Here is an 18,146-nt window from a genome sequence, read left to right as displayed (position 1 = left end):
GGAAGAGCTCAGGTACAGAGGGAAGACAGCAGTAGGCATAGGTATGGGGCAGCTCCCAACCCACCTCCTAGACAAGAGACACTAGAGGTTAGGAGGGGAGATGTTCTGAAACAGACTCCCTGCCAATGACAGCAGAATTGGGGTGGGAAGGGGCTTGTTCTCTGAATTAGGTTTGGAGGGTAACTGCGGGCTTTACTTTGCGATGATCTAGCTCATGGCAAAAGAGCAGTGAGTTTTGAACTCCTTAGCCATCGGAAGTAAATGGTAATTGGGGACTTGAACTTTCCAGGCGGCACTGTCATAAAAGGCAGAATTTGAAAACCTGGCAGGAAGGAGCAGAGTTCTCCACAGCACTTCCCTGGCAAGCCTAATGCTCTAAAGTCGGTACTCTTAGTATGTGACACTGTGAGGGCTGAACACGAGTGAGAACTTGGCTGCCTGAGCTGGGCTGTGGCGGAATTCAAATATCTGTGTTTCCTCCCTCATCCCTGAGGTCTTTGCTCCCAGAGCAGCTTGGGATCAGCGGGTGCCGGAGAAGGGTGGATAGGATCCACTGGTCCACGACCAGCAGCAGCATCCCCTGGGAACGTGTTAGAGATGCACGTTATCAGGCCCACCCCAGACCCACTGAGCCAGCAACCCTAGGAGAGCAGACCCGCATTCTGTTTTAATGGCCCTCCAGGTGATGCAGGCTGAAGTTTGGGAACCACTGGTGTTGTTCTGAATTTGCTGTTTATCAAGGAAACTCTGCTTTTAAGTGAGCTGGCCATCTGCCTCCTAGCTTGGCCCTCCCCCCATCCCCTTCCACCACAGGGACAGCCACTGCTGGGAGAGCCGGAGTTTGTTGTGTAACTTTCCCAGGCCTCGGCACTTGTACAGTAAACCATCTCTTTACCATCTGTTTGGCCCCTGGCCCCAGCTGCCTCTGTCCTCTCCCACAACTCTCAGTTGTGTTGTGTTGTGCCAGTGAGGTGGTTTCCACTTTGTGCTGAAAAGGGAGACATTCATGGAGGTGGGGCCCCCCACCCCAGGATCACAGACCACAGAGAGTCAGGCCCCGGCACCCGACCTCAGAGCTCTTACTGTTCTGATGAGGGGCTTTTCAAGGGCAGCCCTGGCCATCCTTCTCAAGAGAGGCAATGAGCATGCCCTGTCTCTCCCAGCTGCAAATGCCAGGGGCTGAGTGGCTGAATGAGCTCCGGGGAACTCGAGTCTCCAGTCAGAGAGCTATGGGCTCTACTTGTCCATCCTTCCCCTTTTCTGTGCCAACAAGTTGGGCAGTCACCTGAGGATTGTGCCAGGGAAGAGTCTGAGAAAACAGCTCCCCTAGCTTTAACACCAGAGAGCACCAGTTATGTTTGTTGAGCGGCTCTGGGTTAATTTAATGAAATATATTTTGCCAAATGCTTTTTGCTTTTAATTCTCATTAATGCCAAGGCATTAAAAGGTATAGCGGCTGTTGGGATTGTGTCGTATCTCATCCCCCACCGCACTCACCTCCTCCTTCCTAAGTGTTAGGAACGTGTCGAGAGCACATCATAAGATGCTCTTTGTCTCCGTGGCACTGAGTAGAAGCTGTCAGGCCCCGGAGGGATTTAGGTTGATGGCATATATTTGATATTTTCTACTCTTCTTCCAGCCTAGTCTTGGGAAAATGGTCTTGGGATATGGAGAAAACACAAATTCGTGCTTTGAGAGCCCTGTGGGGCAGATTTCCAAAATGGTGGCCATCCCCATCAGCCAGGGTACATTGCACAGGCTGATGGAGAGCCAGAACCCACCTGAGTGTTCTTCTCCGGGGAGGACTGGTTGCTGTTCAGTGAGTGCCGTGTATCATTGCTAAGACATTGTCATGTTCACATCCATGCAGCCTAAGGAAAGAACAGGTCCCAGGAAGCAGAGGAATTTGGTAGGAAAAATACACAGGATTTTTAATGTATATTATGTCTCTTGTTTTTAAGCCTCACAATCATCCTTTGGGAGATGTGGTATTAACCTTGTTCTCTGGATAAAGAAACGAAAGTTCAGAGAGATCGGGGGACAGGTGTGACGTGGCAGAGCAGGGCCCTGACTCCAAGCCCGGTGCTCATCCCCAGGGCTTCCACCACCTTCCTTCCCAGAGCCCTTCCCCTCCCTGTCCCCTTTGCCCCCATCTCAACTTCTAGGGAACATGCGTGACCCGAGAGGACAGCTGCAAAGGAGACTGCACTAGGACTCAGAAATCCTGGCCTCTTTCCTTTATGGGCTGTGTCCAACTCAGAATCCGTCCTGTCTGTTGGTACAGGCAAATAAACAGTTTTCTGCTGAGAGGGAGGGAAATTGAAGGAGTAGCTACAGGGCTGAGAGAACCAGTTAGATTACTGAGCTTGCCGTATTTCTGACCCTGGCCACCCAGGCCACTCCCTACAGCCCCAGAAATGCCCAGATTTGCCAAATAACATGGGCATTTGCCCTTTGCAAAAGAGAAGGAGCGGGGAGGCAATAAAATGAGTTGTTAAACTATCTTTAGGGTGGGGGGCAGGGAGAGGTCTGTTTGCCCCAAAATGCTGGGATTTCTTTACAAGTGATCTGAAGCAACATGTTATGAGAGGCATGGGGGGTGTGTGTAAGAGAGAATATGAGATTCACAAAGTACAAAAATACGAAGTACTGAGTTTTTTCTAATAAGCCTTGCTGAGTTTTCAGTAATTCTGCAGTTGTGACATGACTAGTCCACAGAGATATTCGGCGCTAGCTGGAAAAATACAACCAAAACTTACCCAGTCGATAGCAAGAAACAGTGATGCTTCTAAGGGTCACGTGACTTGTAAAACTGGCCTCCCTGTGGGAAAGATAGACAAATTTGCTTTTTTTTTCGGGCCCAGCTCAGAGTGTTTTCCTTCCCAGGAACTTCACTGGACACAAGGAACCCGCAGAGGCATGGGGACGCCTGGCCTCTCAAATCACCGCTGATATCTCAATAAGTCTAGCCTTCCCCTTAGCCCTGCTCTCAGACTCCACAACAGCAGGTTTGAAGGTTCTGCTCAGAGGGTCTTAATTGATCTTGTTGAGTCTGGTTTGGCCATCTGTGCTGACGGGGCACTTGTCCTCCCTCCCATGACATTGGCTTGCACACAGTGACCTCCATGCTCCAGACTGAATGTGTTTTCCCCACCCCAAGTGTGCATCCTCTGCAGGCCGTACCATGTGGCACTGAGCTAAGCCGGTTCTCTGACCCGAGCGAGGACTGCCAGCAGGACTCCCTGAGGCACATCTGAATCTACAGATAGCTCTCTGCATCAGAAAAGTCACCCCAACTCCCTCAGTTTGCACGTCAAATGGGGGGAGGTGGTGTTGGGGCAGGAAGTTGCTATCTTTAGTAAGAACTAGGTGAGCCAGTGGCTGCAGGAGTCAGGGTGAGCACTTTTCTCTCCTTCTGAACTCTGACTTCCCTCCACTTGGAGCCTGGCCTCTCCCCGGGGACCCCATGGCCCTCTGGCTCCCCTGGCTGCATGGCTCCTGACACTTCGGCCTGGATCCCTAGTGCCTGCATGGGCCCCATCCTTGGGCCTACCCACCGAGTTCAGCCATCTGTCTCCTCTGAGAGTAAGGAGCCAAGAGCATGCCGAGTCGGGCTCCCCTGTGAGTTTGCTGCATTTGGGGTGACCGGCTGTACTGCTCCCTGGAATGAGCTGCTCTGTCTTCTCCCCGAGTGAGCTTGGCGGCTCTTCTAGTTGCCGCCTCAGCAGTTCCTGGACAGGTTCTGTTGGCTTCCGACTAAGCAAGAAAAGCTGACTCCTGAGCCAGGAGCTCAGCAGGGGTTCCCTCCCTTCAAAGAAAAATGCAAATGAGCGTGGAAGGTGCTGATGTTAAGAAATCTGTCCCCCCCCCACCCCCCCACCCCCCGCCCCGGGCTGTTAGTACTCAGGGCCCCTCGTCCTCCCTCCCCTCAGAAAGTTGGGCTGGTGTAGCGTGTGAACACAGGGGCAGGACTGCACCCCAGGAATTGATTCACACTTTCTGGCTCAGCTTACTCATGCCATGGCCCTGAGAAGATGAGCTACCGTGGCCGTCCCTCTGTGACGTTCAAGTGCATTCCACATCATCTGCTCCTGAACCTGGCAGACACTGGAGCACACATGCCTTCAGAGGACACTGATAAAGAAAGCAGTCTTTCTCTGGCCTGTACGAAATTTAAATATAAAACTGAGCTAGAACAGAGGCTGCGATGCCGTCCCACCCCTGCAGCCGCATCCTTCCCTGTCAGGTGCCTAAGGAAAACTGGTTCAGCCCTTGCCTTCTCCTCTAGGCATCCCCTCCTGACACCCCTGGGCTCTTGTGCTCTTGGACTGCAGATGCCCACTGCCTACTACCCTCCCTCTCACGTCTGCCTTCTCTAAGGGCCCAAGAAACCATGGCCGGTTCCTCTTTAATAGCACGTAGCCCAGGGCCTGAGGAAGTTGTGATTGCCCTTGCCCTCTTCAAGACTCAGGTAGTTTACACGTAAAATCTGCCTACCTCACAGGTAAGCTGACTGAATCAGGTGAGGCCTAATGAGTGGGGGGCTTTCTACATGTTAGCTCCTCTGATCAGGATGCACTATGCCAGAGTCCCTGGGATTGACCCCACGATGGGTTAGAATAAAGCTTCTCTCCTGTCCAAAGTTATTGATTATGAGGCAGAAAATGCAATTAACCTTGAATAAGTTTAGGTCACTCGCCCACACCTGCTTACTGCTTGCTGCCTCAGTCTCTTCCTTGAAGAATAGAGAACCAGAGCCTGGAGCTCCAGGGGAGGAGCAAGAGTATGAATTCTCCCAACCTCAGAGTTGCAGAATGATTCTAAGGAGTTCATCCATCATTCTGCACACCACACAGAGAGAGTAAATGGGTTGCCTGTATATGCACTATTATTTTCAAATACTACAAGGTACTATTTTCAAATACGTACAATTGTGGTTCACAAAATATAAATTGATTTTTTAAATGGATGCTTAGTAAGTTATTTTGACCCAGTAATATCTTTGGCAAGAGAATAACCTCAGAGGCTTAGCTGGATTTGGGTGCTCTGCCACAGCTCACTTGTCCTGAAGATAAACATCCTCAGGCTTGGAGCCCTGACTTTGTGATAAACATTAATCACCTGTCAATGCAAGTGCTTGTTTCCCCAGTGTAATCAATGGCACAACATTCAGCATACAACACACGGTTCAGCTTGTGGTGTCAGAGCAACTGTATGCAAAGGGAATAGAAGACAATACTCACTGGATTTTGCCATCCCACCAAAAGAGAAGACTCGGCTACCACAGAATATTCCAGAAAGCCCCAGATGTAGTACAGGGAGACCACAGAAAGAGGATCCTAGGACACAGCTGGCTGGCATCTGAAAGTACAAGGCCAGGAAGTTTAAAATTCCTATACTTAACCCTGCCAATGGCTTCTCGTAGGGAGGCCACCATGGCAGTTCAGCTGACTGTGACTCCCTGCCCCAAGGCTGCCTGAGGCCACTTCGCCAGCTCCTGGCGTGAGTGCTCCAAGAGAGGGGCGGTTGCAACCCTCTGTGAAAGGTGCCCCGGCAGTGCTCTGAGGTGATGCTGCCTTGTGTTTCTGCCAGGAATTTAAACTTGATGGAGGGGCTCCTGGGTGGCTCAGATGGTTAAGCATCTGCTTTTGGTTCAGGTCATGATCCTGGGGTCCTGGGATTGAGTCCCGCATCGGGCTCCCTGCTCAGTGGGGAGCCTGCTTCTCCCTCTCCCTCTGCCTCTCCCCCTGCTCATGCTCTCTCTCTCTCTCTCTCTCTCTCTCTCTCTCTCTCTCTCTGTCAAATGAATAAAGTAAAAAAAAAAATCTTTAAAAAAAATAAACTTGATGGACTTCTGCCATCAGGAGGGACTCTGTTCCTGCCTCTCTCCCCATCCCCCTCACCTCCCACCCTCCAGCCTCAGAGAAACAGTAAAGGAAGGTGCTTCTCTTCATTAGTCTTCATAAGAGACTTGTAGCTCAAAACCATGCATCTACCATCGGTAAATGGAACCTGAGGGAGCTATGACTTCATGGGGGGAGCAGGAGTTTCACCAGATGCTAAAAAGTCACAAGAAAAAAGATCCTGTTCTATTGATATAAGGGAAGTATAATGGGATTTTTTTTTTTTTTTAACTATCTGATGAGAAAAGCCATGTTTGCTTTTTCTTCCTGTGAAATGGGAGAACTCTGAGTTTGGATCTACTGAATATAAAGTTCTCGCCAACTAAGGTCCGTACGAGTGTATCCGAGTTGCCCGCTCCTGCAAATGAGTTATTTTTATGGCAGACATGATTCTTATTAAAAGTTCTTGTGATTTCTGTCACATAAGGCACATTTTCCCCATGGCTACCCCAGGCTCCTGCTAATATAGTTGTTGTAGGGACGGAAGTGAACTACATCAGCCATTAAAACGCACCCTAACTGATCACCATGAAGTAGCCACCTCCATGCAAAGTAAAATTTTGAGAGAAAAATATTCACAGTATGCAACTGCTTCTCAATATTCCATTCCAGTTGCTCTGGGAGAGATAATAGTACAGCACATACTGCTTGGGATAGAGTTAAACATTTCCTCTGCTCCCAGAAGAACCTTAAAAAAGGAGTTTAAGCTCTTCACACACTCTGGGGTATCAGTGAGGAAATAGTTGAGCAGTCCCTGCTCAAAAAGACAGTTGTTCATAGAGTCTTTTGCAAAACCTGGTTTGTAACCCACTGCCCAGAAGTCCCAGTGTGATTCATAACCAGAGTAGCTCTTTCTGGTGGGAGATCAAAGGGTGTAAGAGTTGGGGCAGCTGCTTGGGATTGTGTTAAGAGGGAGTGTGGGGCCAGCAGAAGAGGAAGGGAGGTGCCCAATGGCACTGCCTTCCTTACTTGAGCTGTCTACTCACTCATCCTTCCAATCCTGCAAGGATAAGCTTCTTAAGATATTTGCTGAGAGATTGGATATCGTGCCCTAGTTCGTCTTGGAAAGTATAGGGTGAGCTGGCAGAAGGGAAGAGGTGAGGTGTAAACCTTTCGTGGAGGTCTGAAAGGTCTGCCCATTCTTGGAGCAGCACCAGGCCCTTGGGCCTTCACACAGGTGAGATACTTCGGATTCTACAAGTCAGCCTTGATTTCGGATGCAAAATGAGACACAGTCCCCCCGGAGATGATCGTCTCCGCTGAGCCGCAGGGACCAATGGGGACAGGCCTCAAGAGCGCTACCTTGCGGAGCTCCAGATAGTTTGACACTTTCCCGCAAGTCATTCTCCCAGCGCATCCTGGATACCGACACAGGTCCCAGAAGGAGAAGTTAAAGGTTTAGAAATGGCCTAATTTCCTAATTTATGAAAACTTTTAGCCAACCTTCTACCTTCTGTTCATTCAGTTGCTCACTTATTCAGTGAATAATTGTTGAGGACTTAGCTGCCATCTGCCAGGCCCCATGCTAAGTTCTGGGGGAGGGCTCCTGCCTTCATGAAAATTACAGCCTAGCAAGGGAGCAGACAATAAATAAACAAGTAAAAAAAACCAACAGGATAATTACAGATCGTTGTAAGTCCCGTGAAGGGAATACACAGGATAAATGAGATCATAATTGGGAGGGGCCCCTCTGCAGGGGGGACATTTGAGCTGAGACCTGGAGAGAAGCAGTGGCCATGGGAGGAGCTGGAGGAAGGGCAGTCCCGGCGGAGGGCACACAGGGACCCGGGGCTGGAAGGCCTTGGAGCATCAGGGAGAGAAGGCGTGGCGAGAGAGCAGCAATGGGAATGATGCAGGAGGAGTTCACAGGAGGCACAAGCTAGGGTGTTAGCACCTTGGAGGCCATGGTCAGAGTTTAGGTTTCATTCTGAGAGCAACGGGGAGCCGCTGACAGTGTTAAGCAAGAGTGGTAACCTAATTAAAGACCACCGTATGCTCACTGCCACATTGTCTGTAATAGCGGATAAGAAACGAATTCCACAAATATGGAGCCAGGTACGTACGTGTGGGTTCATCCCAGTGGTCTGCAGCAGTTCGAAACCGTGAGGCATGTCTGTATGTACTGCCAGAGAAGGACTCACAAGATACCCTCGGTAGGAGAAAAAAACAACGACAAGAAATAGAATACAGCATAAAATATGCTGCCACTATATTTTAAAAAGTGATATATATGTATATAGGCTTGCCCGTGTATAAAATCCCACATTAAGAACACACAAGGAGCTGGTCATGGGTTGCTTCTGGGGAGGGGAACTGAGGCACAGGGTGACCGGGATGGAAGGGAGACCTACTCTTCATGGTGTATCCTTTTGTACGGTCGAATATATTAGTATGCCTGTGTTACATATTCAGCAAAAAAAGCTCCCGTGTCTAAATTGTGGTCACCATGTTTGCTGTGTGGAGAGAGGGTGTTGAGAGATGGTGGTGGCTTGACCATGGGTAATGGGGATGGAGACAAGTGGGTGGATTCAGAATCTATGTTAGAGGCAGGACCAGCTGGACTCAGTGTATCCCACAATGACTTGCCCCACTCCCGTGAGTTCAGGAAAGCTTCGTGCATTTGAGATTGCAACTGGGCTTATCCGACTCTCCTCTGACTTCTGTGACATCTTTGTGGACTGAAGGGTTCTTGGGTTCCTTCCAGGTACAAAAAGCCTTGGAACTTGAGAGACTGTCTAATGCATCACAATATGGAGGACATGGTTACAGATACGTGCCCTTTTCATATCCTCATCCAACTTCTAGACAATTTTTTTAAGTAACCTCTAGGCCCAAGGTGGGGCTTGAACTCATGACCCTGAGGTCAAGAGTCTCATGCTGTACCGACTGAGCCAGCCAGGCGCCCCTGAATGGTTTTTAATGACAATCAAAATGAAGTTACACTGAAGAAGCCCTATCGTGTCTCCATGGAGCTTGCTTTCTTTGCAGAGAGATGCCAAGGGCCAGTACCTGTTTGACCTTCTTTGCCACCACCTGAACCTTCTTGAGAAAGACTACTTTGGGATCCGCTTTGTGGACCCAGACAAGCAGCGGGTAAGTCAATATTTGAAGTGCAAATATTCACTGACCTACTGAGGGTTGGTCAGTGGCCTGAGTCCTTGGACTGCCACTCATACTCTTGAGTTTAGCCTCAGGGATGAGTGGCCCCCCGGGCCCTGCTTTGGGTGTCACCTCTTCAGATCACGTAGCCACCTTGGCAGAGCTCAGCGAGTGTGGCCTGCCGTTCACAGATGCTGAGATTGGCAGCCTAGAGGGCTGACATGATCTGCCCAAAGCTGCCCGGTTGGCGGCGGAGCAGCGGGGCTGGTGTTACTGTCTCCAAGCACAGGTCACAGGCTAAGCCTCTCCCACCCACTCTCTAGTGACTGAGTTGAGCCACACAGTTCCGGCTCGGAAGGGCCCCACCTTCCACCAGTTTGGGCAGGACAGAGATAGAGCCGAACTGACATGGGCCCCTGAGCACCTTGCAAATGCTTCCGTTCTCATTCTGCTCCACAGACACGGGGCTTATTCCAGACGGAGATGAGAACAGGTCCATCACCCCCAGGCTCCAGCCTGCCCTGACCGGTCTCCTCCCTGCTTGGCTCTCCAGATGCCATCCTTCTCTCTTCCCACAGCCTCCACCTGCACAGTCCCCCCGCCCAGAACATCTCTTCTCCCTTTCCTCACCTCTCCACACTCCACACTTCACTTCTGGCTGACTCCTTCTCACATGTAATGTCTCAGCTTGGACTTGCACTTCTTCCGGGGATTCTTCCCCCACCCCCACTGTGAACGAGGAGTCCCTCCTGTGTGCCCCACAGGCCCTGTGCTACCCCTCTTGTAGCACTTTCTACGCCATGCTGTGGTTGCCTGTTGGATTACCTGTGTTCCAGGCAAAAATGGAAGTTCCATGAGTGCATGCACTTTCTCTCATTCAGCACTACATCCCATAGAATGAGCACAGGGCCTAGAATGTAGTGGACGTTCAGTAAATATTTGCTGAAGGAGTGATGAGTGGGTGAGTTCATGGTGTATAATGCCAAAAAATATCCCCCTCCACTTGCCCAGCGGCTCCGCTAGCAGACATCTGCACTTTCTAGAACTTCTTTTCATCAGCCCTTTCCTTTCTGTGGGGATGTATTCTCTGGTGCCCCCACTGAAGTGGGAAAGTATGCAGAAGCATTTGGGCCTGTGTCTCCCTTCCCTATACCCCTGCCCACCCCCCACTCTGGTCTACCATCCTCCAAAGACATTATCAGCACAAATGCCAGAGGGTCCCCCTTCCGTGGGTCCATTGATTTTCCTCACAGCTCCAAACATGGGTTCCCTCTCTGTTGTCACTGGGGGCCTCAGAGCCCCAGAAGGCACAGTCCCCTAGCAATGCCCATGACCACAGGTAATGAATGAATGGATACACCCCTCAGCATGCCAGAGTCAAGTGCTGTTTTGTTCTTTGATGCTCTGAGCCACTGTGTCTCCAGGTCACATTTAGAGTTTTCTGTTGAACACTTTAGCTTAAAGAAAGAATCCATAGGGCTGTGTCCCTTTCTTTTGAAAAGCCCTGCCCCCTTCACTGATGTATTCTGGTCCTCTTGGCTCAGCAGAATTTTGAGCATCACCACTGTTTAGGAAGTAAGGTCAGCCCCTTGCCCTATGAAGGCTCCACGGTCTTGACATAAATACTGTCCTTAGCTCTAGAACCTCGAAAGGGCCATGATACCAGGAAGCTACATCTCCTCACATGCTGTAGGTGTCCATTCACTATAAAATGATGGACTGTTTTTACAAGGGGGTTTCTTATTGTTTATTTTTTTGGTCTCAGCTGTTTTCTTCTTAAGAGGGTAGGCCGGTTACCCCAAGTTCTCTTCATCTCCTGAAGAGAGTGGCTTATGAAGAAAAAGAAACAAAACATATCCTCATTATTTTCTAGTTAGGTCAAAATGTGCTTAAGAACAATAAGAGAGTACATGGAGGGGATAAAGATCAAAAGCAGGAGGAGACAGAGAAATATAAAGAAATGGAGAAACGGGGAAATAAACCTCTATGGAGGGGCTACTGTGTGCTGGGCTCTGCACTGAGCATAAACCCAGGCCTTTCAGCCGATGTATGTTGAGCCCTGAGTTCTATCAGGCACGAAGCTAAGAGCTTCCCACGTGTTCTTTAATCCTTACGCAAATGAGCAGAGTATCCACAAGTCAAACAGCCATTCTCTGGCTGAGGAAATAAAATGTCAGGTTAAGTAGTAACTTGCCCAAGGCATATGGCACTGCCAGTCTCCCGCTCAGAGCTGTCTGATGCCAGGCTCTGTGTGGGTTCTAAGGTTCCAGCTGAATTCATACCGGACAGTTTCTTGAAGTTGTGTGACTGTGCTGAGGGGTAAGGAGAGCAGAGAGGCTTGGAAAGGTGCTTGAGAATTGTGGGGAAATTTTCACCCCAGATCGGTTGAATCGTGGTAGAGAATGGAGGGGGTTAGTTCCCCGCTCCCTTAGGTTTCTTAAAATAAACGTCCTCCCCTGGGGCACCAGAACCCAAGCTCACATCCACCCCCTCACTGCCTGCTCTGCACAGGTGTCCATGGGGTCTGGGAACGCTCCTGGTCCCTCCTGGGGCACCAACGGGGGGAGCCTGTTGCTGGCTCAGGTCCAGGGCCTCAGCCTGCTCTCAGACTCTCCTTTCAAACTGGAGGCACACTTTCCAGCCACCAGAGCCTCCAGATCATGCCACATTGGCCCAATGACCCAAATACAGGTGGAAACTGCCCTCTCTGAACCTTCTTTTCTCTCCTCCTGACCCTTCCTCCCCAGTCTCCTGTTATCAATTTACTAGTGATTGTGGGACCCAGATTTAGCCAGACCACTGCAAAGTTACCCTTTACTCTGTTACTGGTACAAAGTTACCAGTTACTCTGGCCATCTCTCTCTTTTTGGGATCCTGATTTCTCTTGATTTCTCTACCAGACCCTTAAAATCTCCTGGACAAGCTGTGACAGCTTTCGCTTCTCCCCCCACTTCCCCCATCTCCACCAGCCTTTCACTGCAGTGCAGACTGAAGTCCTCTTCAGCCCTGGCCAAGGGGAATAGGCTTTTTGTCATTCAGCTCCACCTGCTTTCTGCTGAGAACGCATCTCGTGGTCTTTCCTTGTAGTGTCCATCTTCCATTGTTTATTTATTTTAATCTATATGTCAGATGCCTGGGGGCATTCTGAGCCCCAGACGCTCGCTGTGTTCTCCTAGCTGGACACAATTCCGATGTGCTCCGATCAGACGGGCCTCCTCCGCCTTCACAGGCTCAGCCTCAAACCCCACTTGTTTCCATGCAATTTCATCTCTTGCCTTTGCTTCCCCGTGAAGCCAAGCCGCGGTGGGCCGTGTAATGTGAGAAGGACCTCTTAACCACATTGAGTGGCTATAATGAGTTGCCAGCCTCATGGGAACTCAGATCAGAGGAAGCAAGAGAGCAGAATGTCAGCCCAGATTATCCATGTGGAGCTGACGGAGGAACTGGCTCTTAGTGGGTCCATTAACTTCGTGACCCACAGCCCAGCCCAGAAGGTGAGAGCTGGGAACCGCAGGAGGCCAGGATGCTGTCTGCACGGCCCTGGCTGCTTTCCTGCCAGAGGGAAGGTTCTGCCAAGATGTTGCTCTAAATGGAAGTAGCCAGAAAAGAGGGAGATGTGGACCCAGCATGGACCCGCTTCCTTCGTCCGTTTGGTAGCTGCATCTTGAACACTCTTCAGGGCACTGGCGGCTGACAGTTTTCTGCCTTCACAGAGCTTATGGCTCATGGTTTCAGTCTACTTCCAGATAATCTAATCCCAAGTAACAGCCATTGTAGCTTTCTGCAAACTGTCAAACTTACTGATTAGCATAAAAGCAACAAACATCAATAATGCATTTTATAAAGCATTCATGTAGAACTGGGAAACAGTTATAGAATGATCTCATTGCTTCCTTCCCACAAACATAAGTACCATGGGGAAAAATAATGTATTGCTACTGTATCCTGCCTCTACAAAAATCCAAGGGAAAAACGATAGATCCTACACATTAGTTGTGGTTAGTTATCTTATGAGACTGAGACTTTAAACATCCCTGGATGCCAAGGAATCTGAGTATGTATGCCCTAACACAAGGGTTGGCAATATGCTACTCAAACAAAGATGGAGGATGCACCAGCCATCCCTGCCTTCTCACCATTGATGAAATTCCACCTGTTAATACTTTCTAGAGCCACGACCAATAGCCTCTGTCCCCACTGCCCACCCCTGCCAAAAAAAAAAAAAAAAAAATAGCTGGCACATAACACAAACACACACAACCCACTAATGTCAGCGTCTCCCTGCTCAAGACAGGTGGGGCTTTGTCCCCATTACACATACGTGCATTCGCTTGTGCCTACTGGTACGCCAGAAATACGTCTCAGAACCCTGGCACCCTACTTTGGAAGGCAGCATTGCCAGGGAAGCCCAGAAATGGCATCTGAAGCTGGAACTCTTCCCCCTTCACAGCTGGTTCCATGGGGAGCTTACTTCCAAAACTCCTATCACTCTCTGCTCTCCAAGCCTACATATCACAAACTTTGGGGCTGCTCTCAGCCTGGGCTACAATCTGTCCAGTTATTTAAATTGGGTAAAACAAGTTAGAGTTGACACTGCTTCTCATTCGGGCTTTCTTGTTCTGTGTTCTCTGTTTCAGCATTGGTTGGAGTTTACAAAGTCTGTGGTGAAGCAATTGAGATGTAAGTATTCTTCATGAAAATGTGGGGAGCCTCACCCCTGGGGAGGGTGGGATGAAGCCTCCCGTGTTTAGTACATCTTGGTCATTGTCCACTGTTCCTGTATAAGTTGGCCCTATACCTGTGAGGACTTTCTTATGATGCATCCCAGTGGGGAGGGAAGCCCGGTCATCCTCTGGGAAGGGTCTTTCCTGAGACAGGCACGTCTCTGTCTCTGCAGCCCAGCCTCCATTCACCATGTGTTTCCGCGTGAAGTTTTACCCCGCAGATCCTGCTGCCCTGAAAGAAGAGATAACCAGGTAAGGCTGAACTTCCCTCAGCCACTGAGACCTGTTGGAGAGGAAAGAGGGACTGGAGTCTTTCAGATCCTCTATTTTGGAAGCTTCTCACTCTTATAAGGAAGGAAATCTTCCTAAATATAACTTTACTTCTTCTGTATTTCATTTCCACATGCTTTCTTTGCTCACCCCCTCAATGGAACTGGAACAGAGTGAGCTGCTTTCCTTCGAGGAGTGTGAATACTTCACATAAACTAGCCATCTATAAGGAGACCTGGAGTCATTACTTAATCAAAAGCATTTTTTTCTTTTACCAAGGCTGTGGCCACCATGGATGTTTTTGGAGAAGGTGGGTTGCTTTTGTTGGGGGAGGAGGATGTTGCTTGAAATAGACTCCGGTGGCCTAACGTCCTCGGGAAATGCCAAAGCAGGACACTGCAAAATAAGCCGGGAAACACTGAAGATTTTAAATCCAAGTGGATAAACTCCAGTGTGCTGACGGATCCGCCCGTGATAAACGCTTCCTTGTTCTGGGTCATGTTCTGTGGCGGGCACACAGCTGCACGGAATGGACACAGCACCACGTGAGGATGAGAAGGAACTTCTGTGCCCACGTCATCCTACAAGAGGGTCAAAGAATAGGCGCTTCAAAGCTTCACCAGAGTTTTGTATATATGAGCCAAATTCACTCTGAAAGTCTTGCCTCAGAGATTCAGCAATGCTCTGTACCAGGGATCCTTCATTTTTATATTAGAAATATCTAATTTGGACTTGAGCAGAATGTTGGTGTTACCTCAGAGAGGGCGGGGCCCTAGAGCAAGAGATGATGCCAGGGAACCCTAGAGCTGAGGAAGAGACAGCTCTGCCGCTTTCCACTTCCCCCCAAAACCCTGGAGACTGCAGAGACCGGGATGAGGCCGTGGCCAGTTATAGAGACTCTGTCCTGTAAGCCTTTGCCATCTACTTCTAGATCCTGAACTGCTTGGGAGAATTCCAAAGAAAGGAAAGAGGAGGGAAGAAGGGAGGAAGAAGGAATATGGACTTACATTCACTTCCCGTTCCAAAGAGCGTGCCACTAGCTTTATGTCAGATAAAAGGAGCTAAAGTTTTTCTGAGAAGGAAAACGAGGAAATGGGGAGAGTAAGAGGGCAAGAAACAGGGCTAAGTAGTGCGAAGGAAGCAAAGTGGGACAGAGAGGAAAAGTGGCTTCTCACGTGGGTCCCAGTGGAGGCTGGGGGGGATCTTGCAGTGCCGTCGGGAGGATGAGGAAGGTTGTTTCTTCGGGATGCTCAGGGCAGTCTACACGCACCAACTTTGAAGCTCTGAGGCCAGTGAGGGCATTCATGCTCCTTACTGGGCATGGAAACGGCAGGTTCTGTTCATCCACACGGAAGTGGATGTGGCTCCCACTTCGCTCATCCAAGTACAGGAGCAATCCTATAGTTTTAGGAGCGTGAACCTGCCCCGCTCAGGACCTTCAGAGTATTTGCCTCACTCTGAACCTGTTCCTCTCCCCGCCACCTGCTTCTCTGCCAAAAGAGGTGATGATACCAAGGCAGGCCCAGAAGGCCACACTCCTGTCCACGTGTCTGGGCAAACTTAACACCTCTTTCTTGAGAACCTGGCACCTTGCCTCCTAACACCACACCTCAGGATCTCCTGGTCTCCGCCTCACACAACCAACAGTGAGGATGACAGGGATGATTCTAACAACTCAGTGAGCGGCCAGTGAGAGCACGGCAGACACATGGCTTTCTGATTTGATTAAAGGGCAAAAATATATGGTTATCTTGGCCCTTAGGAGCTCTTAACAATACAATTTTCTAAATCAAATGTTCCTCCATAATACTAATGGACAGACTCTCCTACTCAAAAAGCAGCATAGACCTGGAAGCTCTGATCCTATTTCTGTCACTGCTCAGCTCCGTGGCCTTGGACCCAAGCTATTTAACCTGTCTGGCCTTCAGATCCCTTATTTATAAAATGAGGAAGAGTAACAGCTCCCGCGTGGAATTGTTGGGAGAACTGACCCCTACACTAGGATCTTGTACTTTGTGACAACCGCGCCCCCCCACCATCCAGGCAAGCCTTTCGCTGAGCAGAGGCAGCCAGGTGGATTACATGGTCCTTGGACCCCCGAGGGCTCCACACGGGGCACAGGTACAGTTAGCTCTGGCTTCGCTCCTTTGCTGAGGTTAAAAGGCACTTCTTTTCTGAGATTCCCCACTCCTCCTCTGTCCTTTTCCCCGACCAGCTAGAGTCCTGCCACTCAAGCAGCTAGTTTTTGAGGACTCAGAGAAAAAGCCATCCCAGTTAGCCAGTCATCCAAGTCCTGGTGGCACAGCATGAGGGCCATGGCCAGGCCTCTCTCCAGGTCAGCAGGCTTCAAAGGCGCTGACAAGGGAGCGAGCTCCTCCCCCTTCCACACACATCCAGTGCTGAGCATCCGCGACTGTCCTCCCCTTGCTCTCCACCTCACCAGCCTGCCTTCCCTAGAATGCGTTTTCCAGGCGTTGTTGGGAGTGTGAAGCACAGGGTGCCTGCACCTGGTATGGAGACTTCGTGCCTCCCCCTCCGAGGCATTCTGTGAAGACCTTGGAATTAGCCCAGTCTTTCTCCTCGTTCACGTCCCTACTGATCTTGAGAGAGTGGGTACCTGCCCCAGCCTCACTCAATACTTGTAATTCATTCCTGCCTTAGAGCCCTCCATGCCACCTTCCTGCCAAACTAATTTAGCTGTCAGTGTGTTTTTTCCTAGCAATATTGGCCCTCAATTTCAATGCCGTCGCAGCTAGTCCCATAAAGCCAGACTGAGAGGAGGGGATGAAATAGGGAGTAAAGAACTGTGCTTCAATTTATCTCTTGGACTCTTCCCAGATGATAAATTTAGTTGCCAAATCCTGATTAATCTCTTTTGTCATTTTTTTAAAGTAATAAATAGATTTTCTTGTCTGAGCTAGAGACAAGGCAGAGAAAATGGGGATTAGGCACCAGATTTAGCGTTTAACAGGGACCGCAGGTGTATGAACTCTGTGGAAAGGTCAAATAGTAGAAGGAAACAGTGCAAATGGCGCCTCCTTCTAAGGAAACAAACTGCCTGACACATTTGAGTGGGGGTGCTCACAAAAAGTATTAATCGAATGACAGGATATATTTGAGAATGAATGGAGTTTATAGGTCATAAATTCCTTTGATGAACACCACTTGAGCCTACCTTAGGCTAAGATGGCCTGGGAAGCATTTTCTATAAAAGGCCAGAGAGTAAGTATTTTAGACTTTGTGCACCATATGGCCTCTGTCACAACTACTCAGTTCTGCCTTTGCAGTGCGAACGCAGCCAGAGACGATACCTAAATGAATGAGTATGGCTGCATTCCAATAAAATGTTGTATTTCACTGGAAACTTTGGTGGCAGGCCATAGTTTGCCGACCCCAGACTAACGCATCGAAGAGAACTGAGTTCAAATTCCAGGTTGTCCTTTAACTAGCTGTGAGACAAGGCAAGCAACAGTCTCTCCAATCAGTCATGTCCTCATCCATGAAGCAGGAAGAAAAAAACAGTAGCCACCTCCCAGAGTCATCGTGAGGACTGCATGCGAGGGTACGCATTAAACTGTACAGTGTGGGGGCACCTGGCTGGCTCAGTCAGTGTGGCATGTGAATCTTGATCTCAGGGTCATGAGTCTGAACCCCACATTGGGCGTCGAGCCTAGTTAAAACCAACCAACCAACAAACAACAGTACAGTGGGTGGCTCACAACATGCATTCAGTAAATCATTAATATTTTGTTTTGTTACTGTTTTGTCGGCTGTCTCTCCCCACTGGAATGTAAGCTCCATAAGAGTGGGGATTCTGTCTTGTTCCCTTCTGTATTCCCAGCACCCGTGGCAGTGCTTGGCACATGTAAGTGCTCAAAACGATGGATGGATGGATGGATGGATGGATGGATGGGTGATAGGTGGGAGGAAGGGTGAATAAGTGAGCTAGGCACAAGATGTACAGTCTCCCTAGAATATTAAAAGTAAATTAAAAAAAAAAAAAGCATCTCTTGACTGCAAGGGGATGATTATAGGATTATAGAGGAAGCCAGGGACAAAGAATCTGATGAAGGAAAGTCAGGGCCAAAGTGAGAACTCTTTGGAGAAGCTCTTCGGGAGATGCTAGTTCTCTCCAGAGGTCAGAACCTTT

General features: G+C 49.4%; 1 protein-coding gene across 11 annotated transcripts in view; it reads left to right on the top strand.

The window, feature by feature from the left end:
* Window positions 1-18,146, top strand: part of FRMD5 (FERM domain containing 5) — a 308,115-nt gene that overhangs the window by 252,945 nt on the left and 37,024 nt on the right. For 10 of the 11 annotated variants that reach the window (XR_003515735.2, XM_027570575.2, XM_027570571.2 and 7 more), the window contains exons 2-4: window positions 8,892-8,996; window positions 13,640-13,682; window positions 13,900-13,978. Coding sequence is in view for 10 of the 11 variants with exons in the window: in XM_027570575.2 (XP_027426376.1) it covers window positions 8,892-8,996; window positions 13,640-13,682; window positions 13,900-13,978 (227 nt within the window). In the remaining variant the exon portion in view is untranslated. Of the gene's footprint in view, window positions 1-8,891; window positions 8,997-13,639; window positions 13,683-13,899; window positions 13,979-18,146 lie in introns of those variants that run through there. The other variant, XM_027570576.2, reaches the window with a different exon arrangement.

The sequence above is a fragment of the Zalophus californianus genome, chromosome 6 (assembly GCF_009762305.2).
Source record: "Zalophus californianus isolate mZalCal1 chromosome 6, mZalCal1.pri.v2, whole genome shotgun sequence".
In the NCBI taxonomy this organism is placed as follows: domain Eukaryota; kingdom Metazoa; phylum Chordata; class Mammalia; order Carnivora; family Otariidae; genus Zalophus; species Zalophus californianus.
This window is presented reverse-complemented; position numbering and strand designations above follow the sequence as displayed.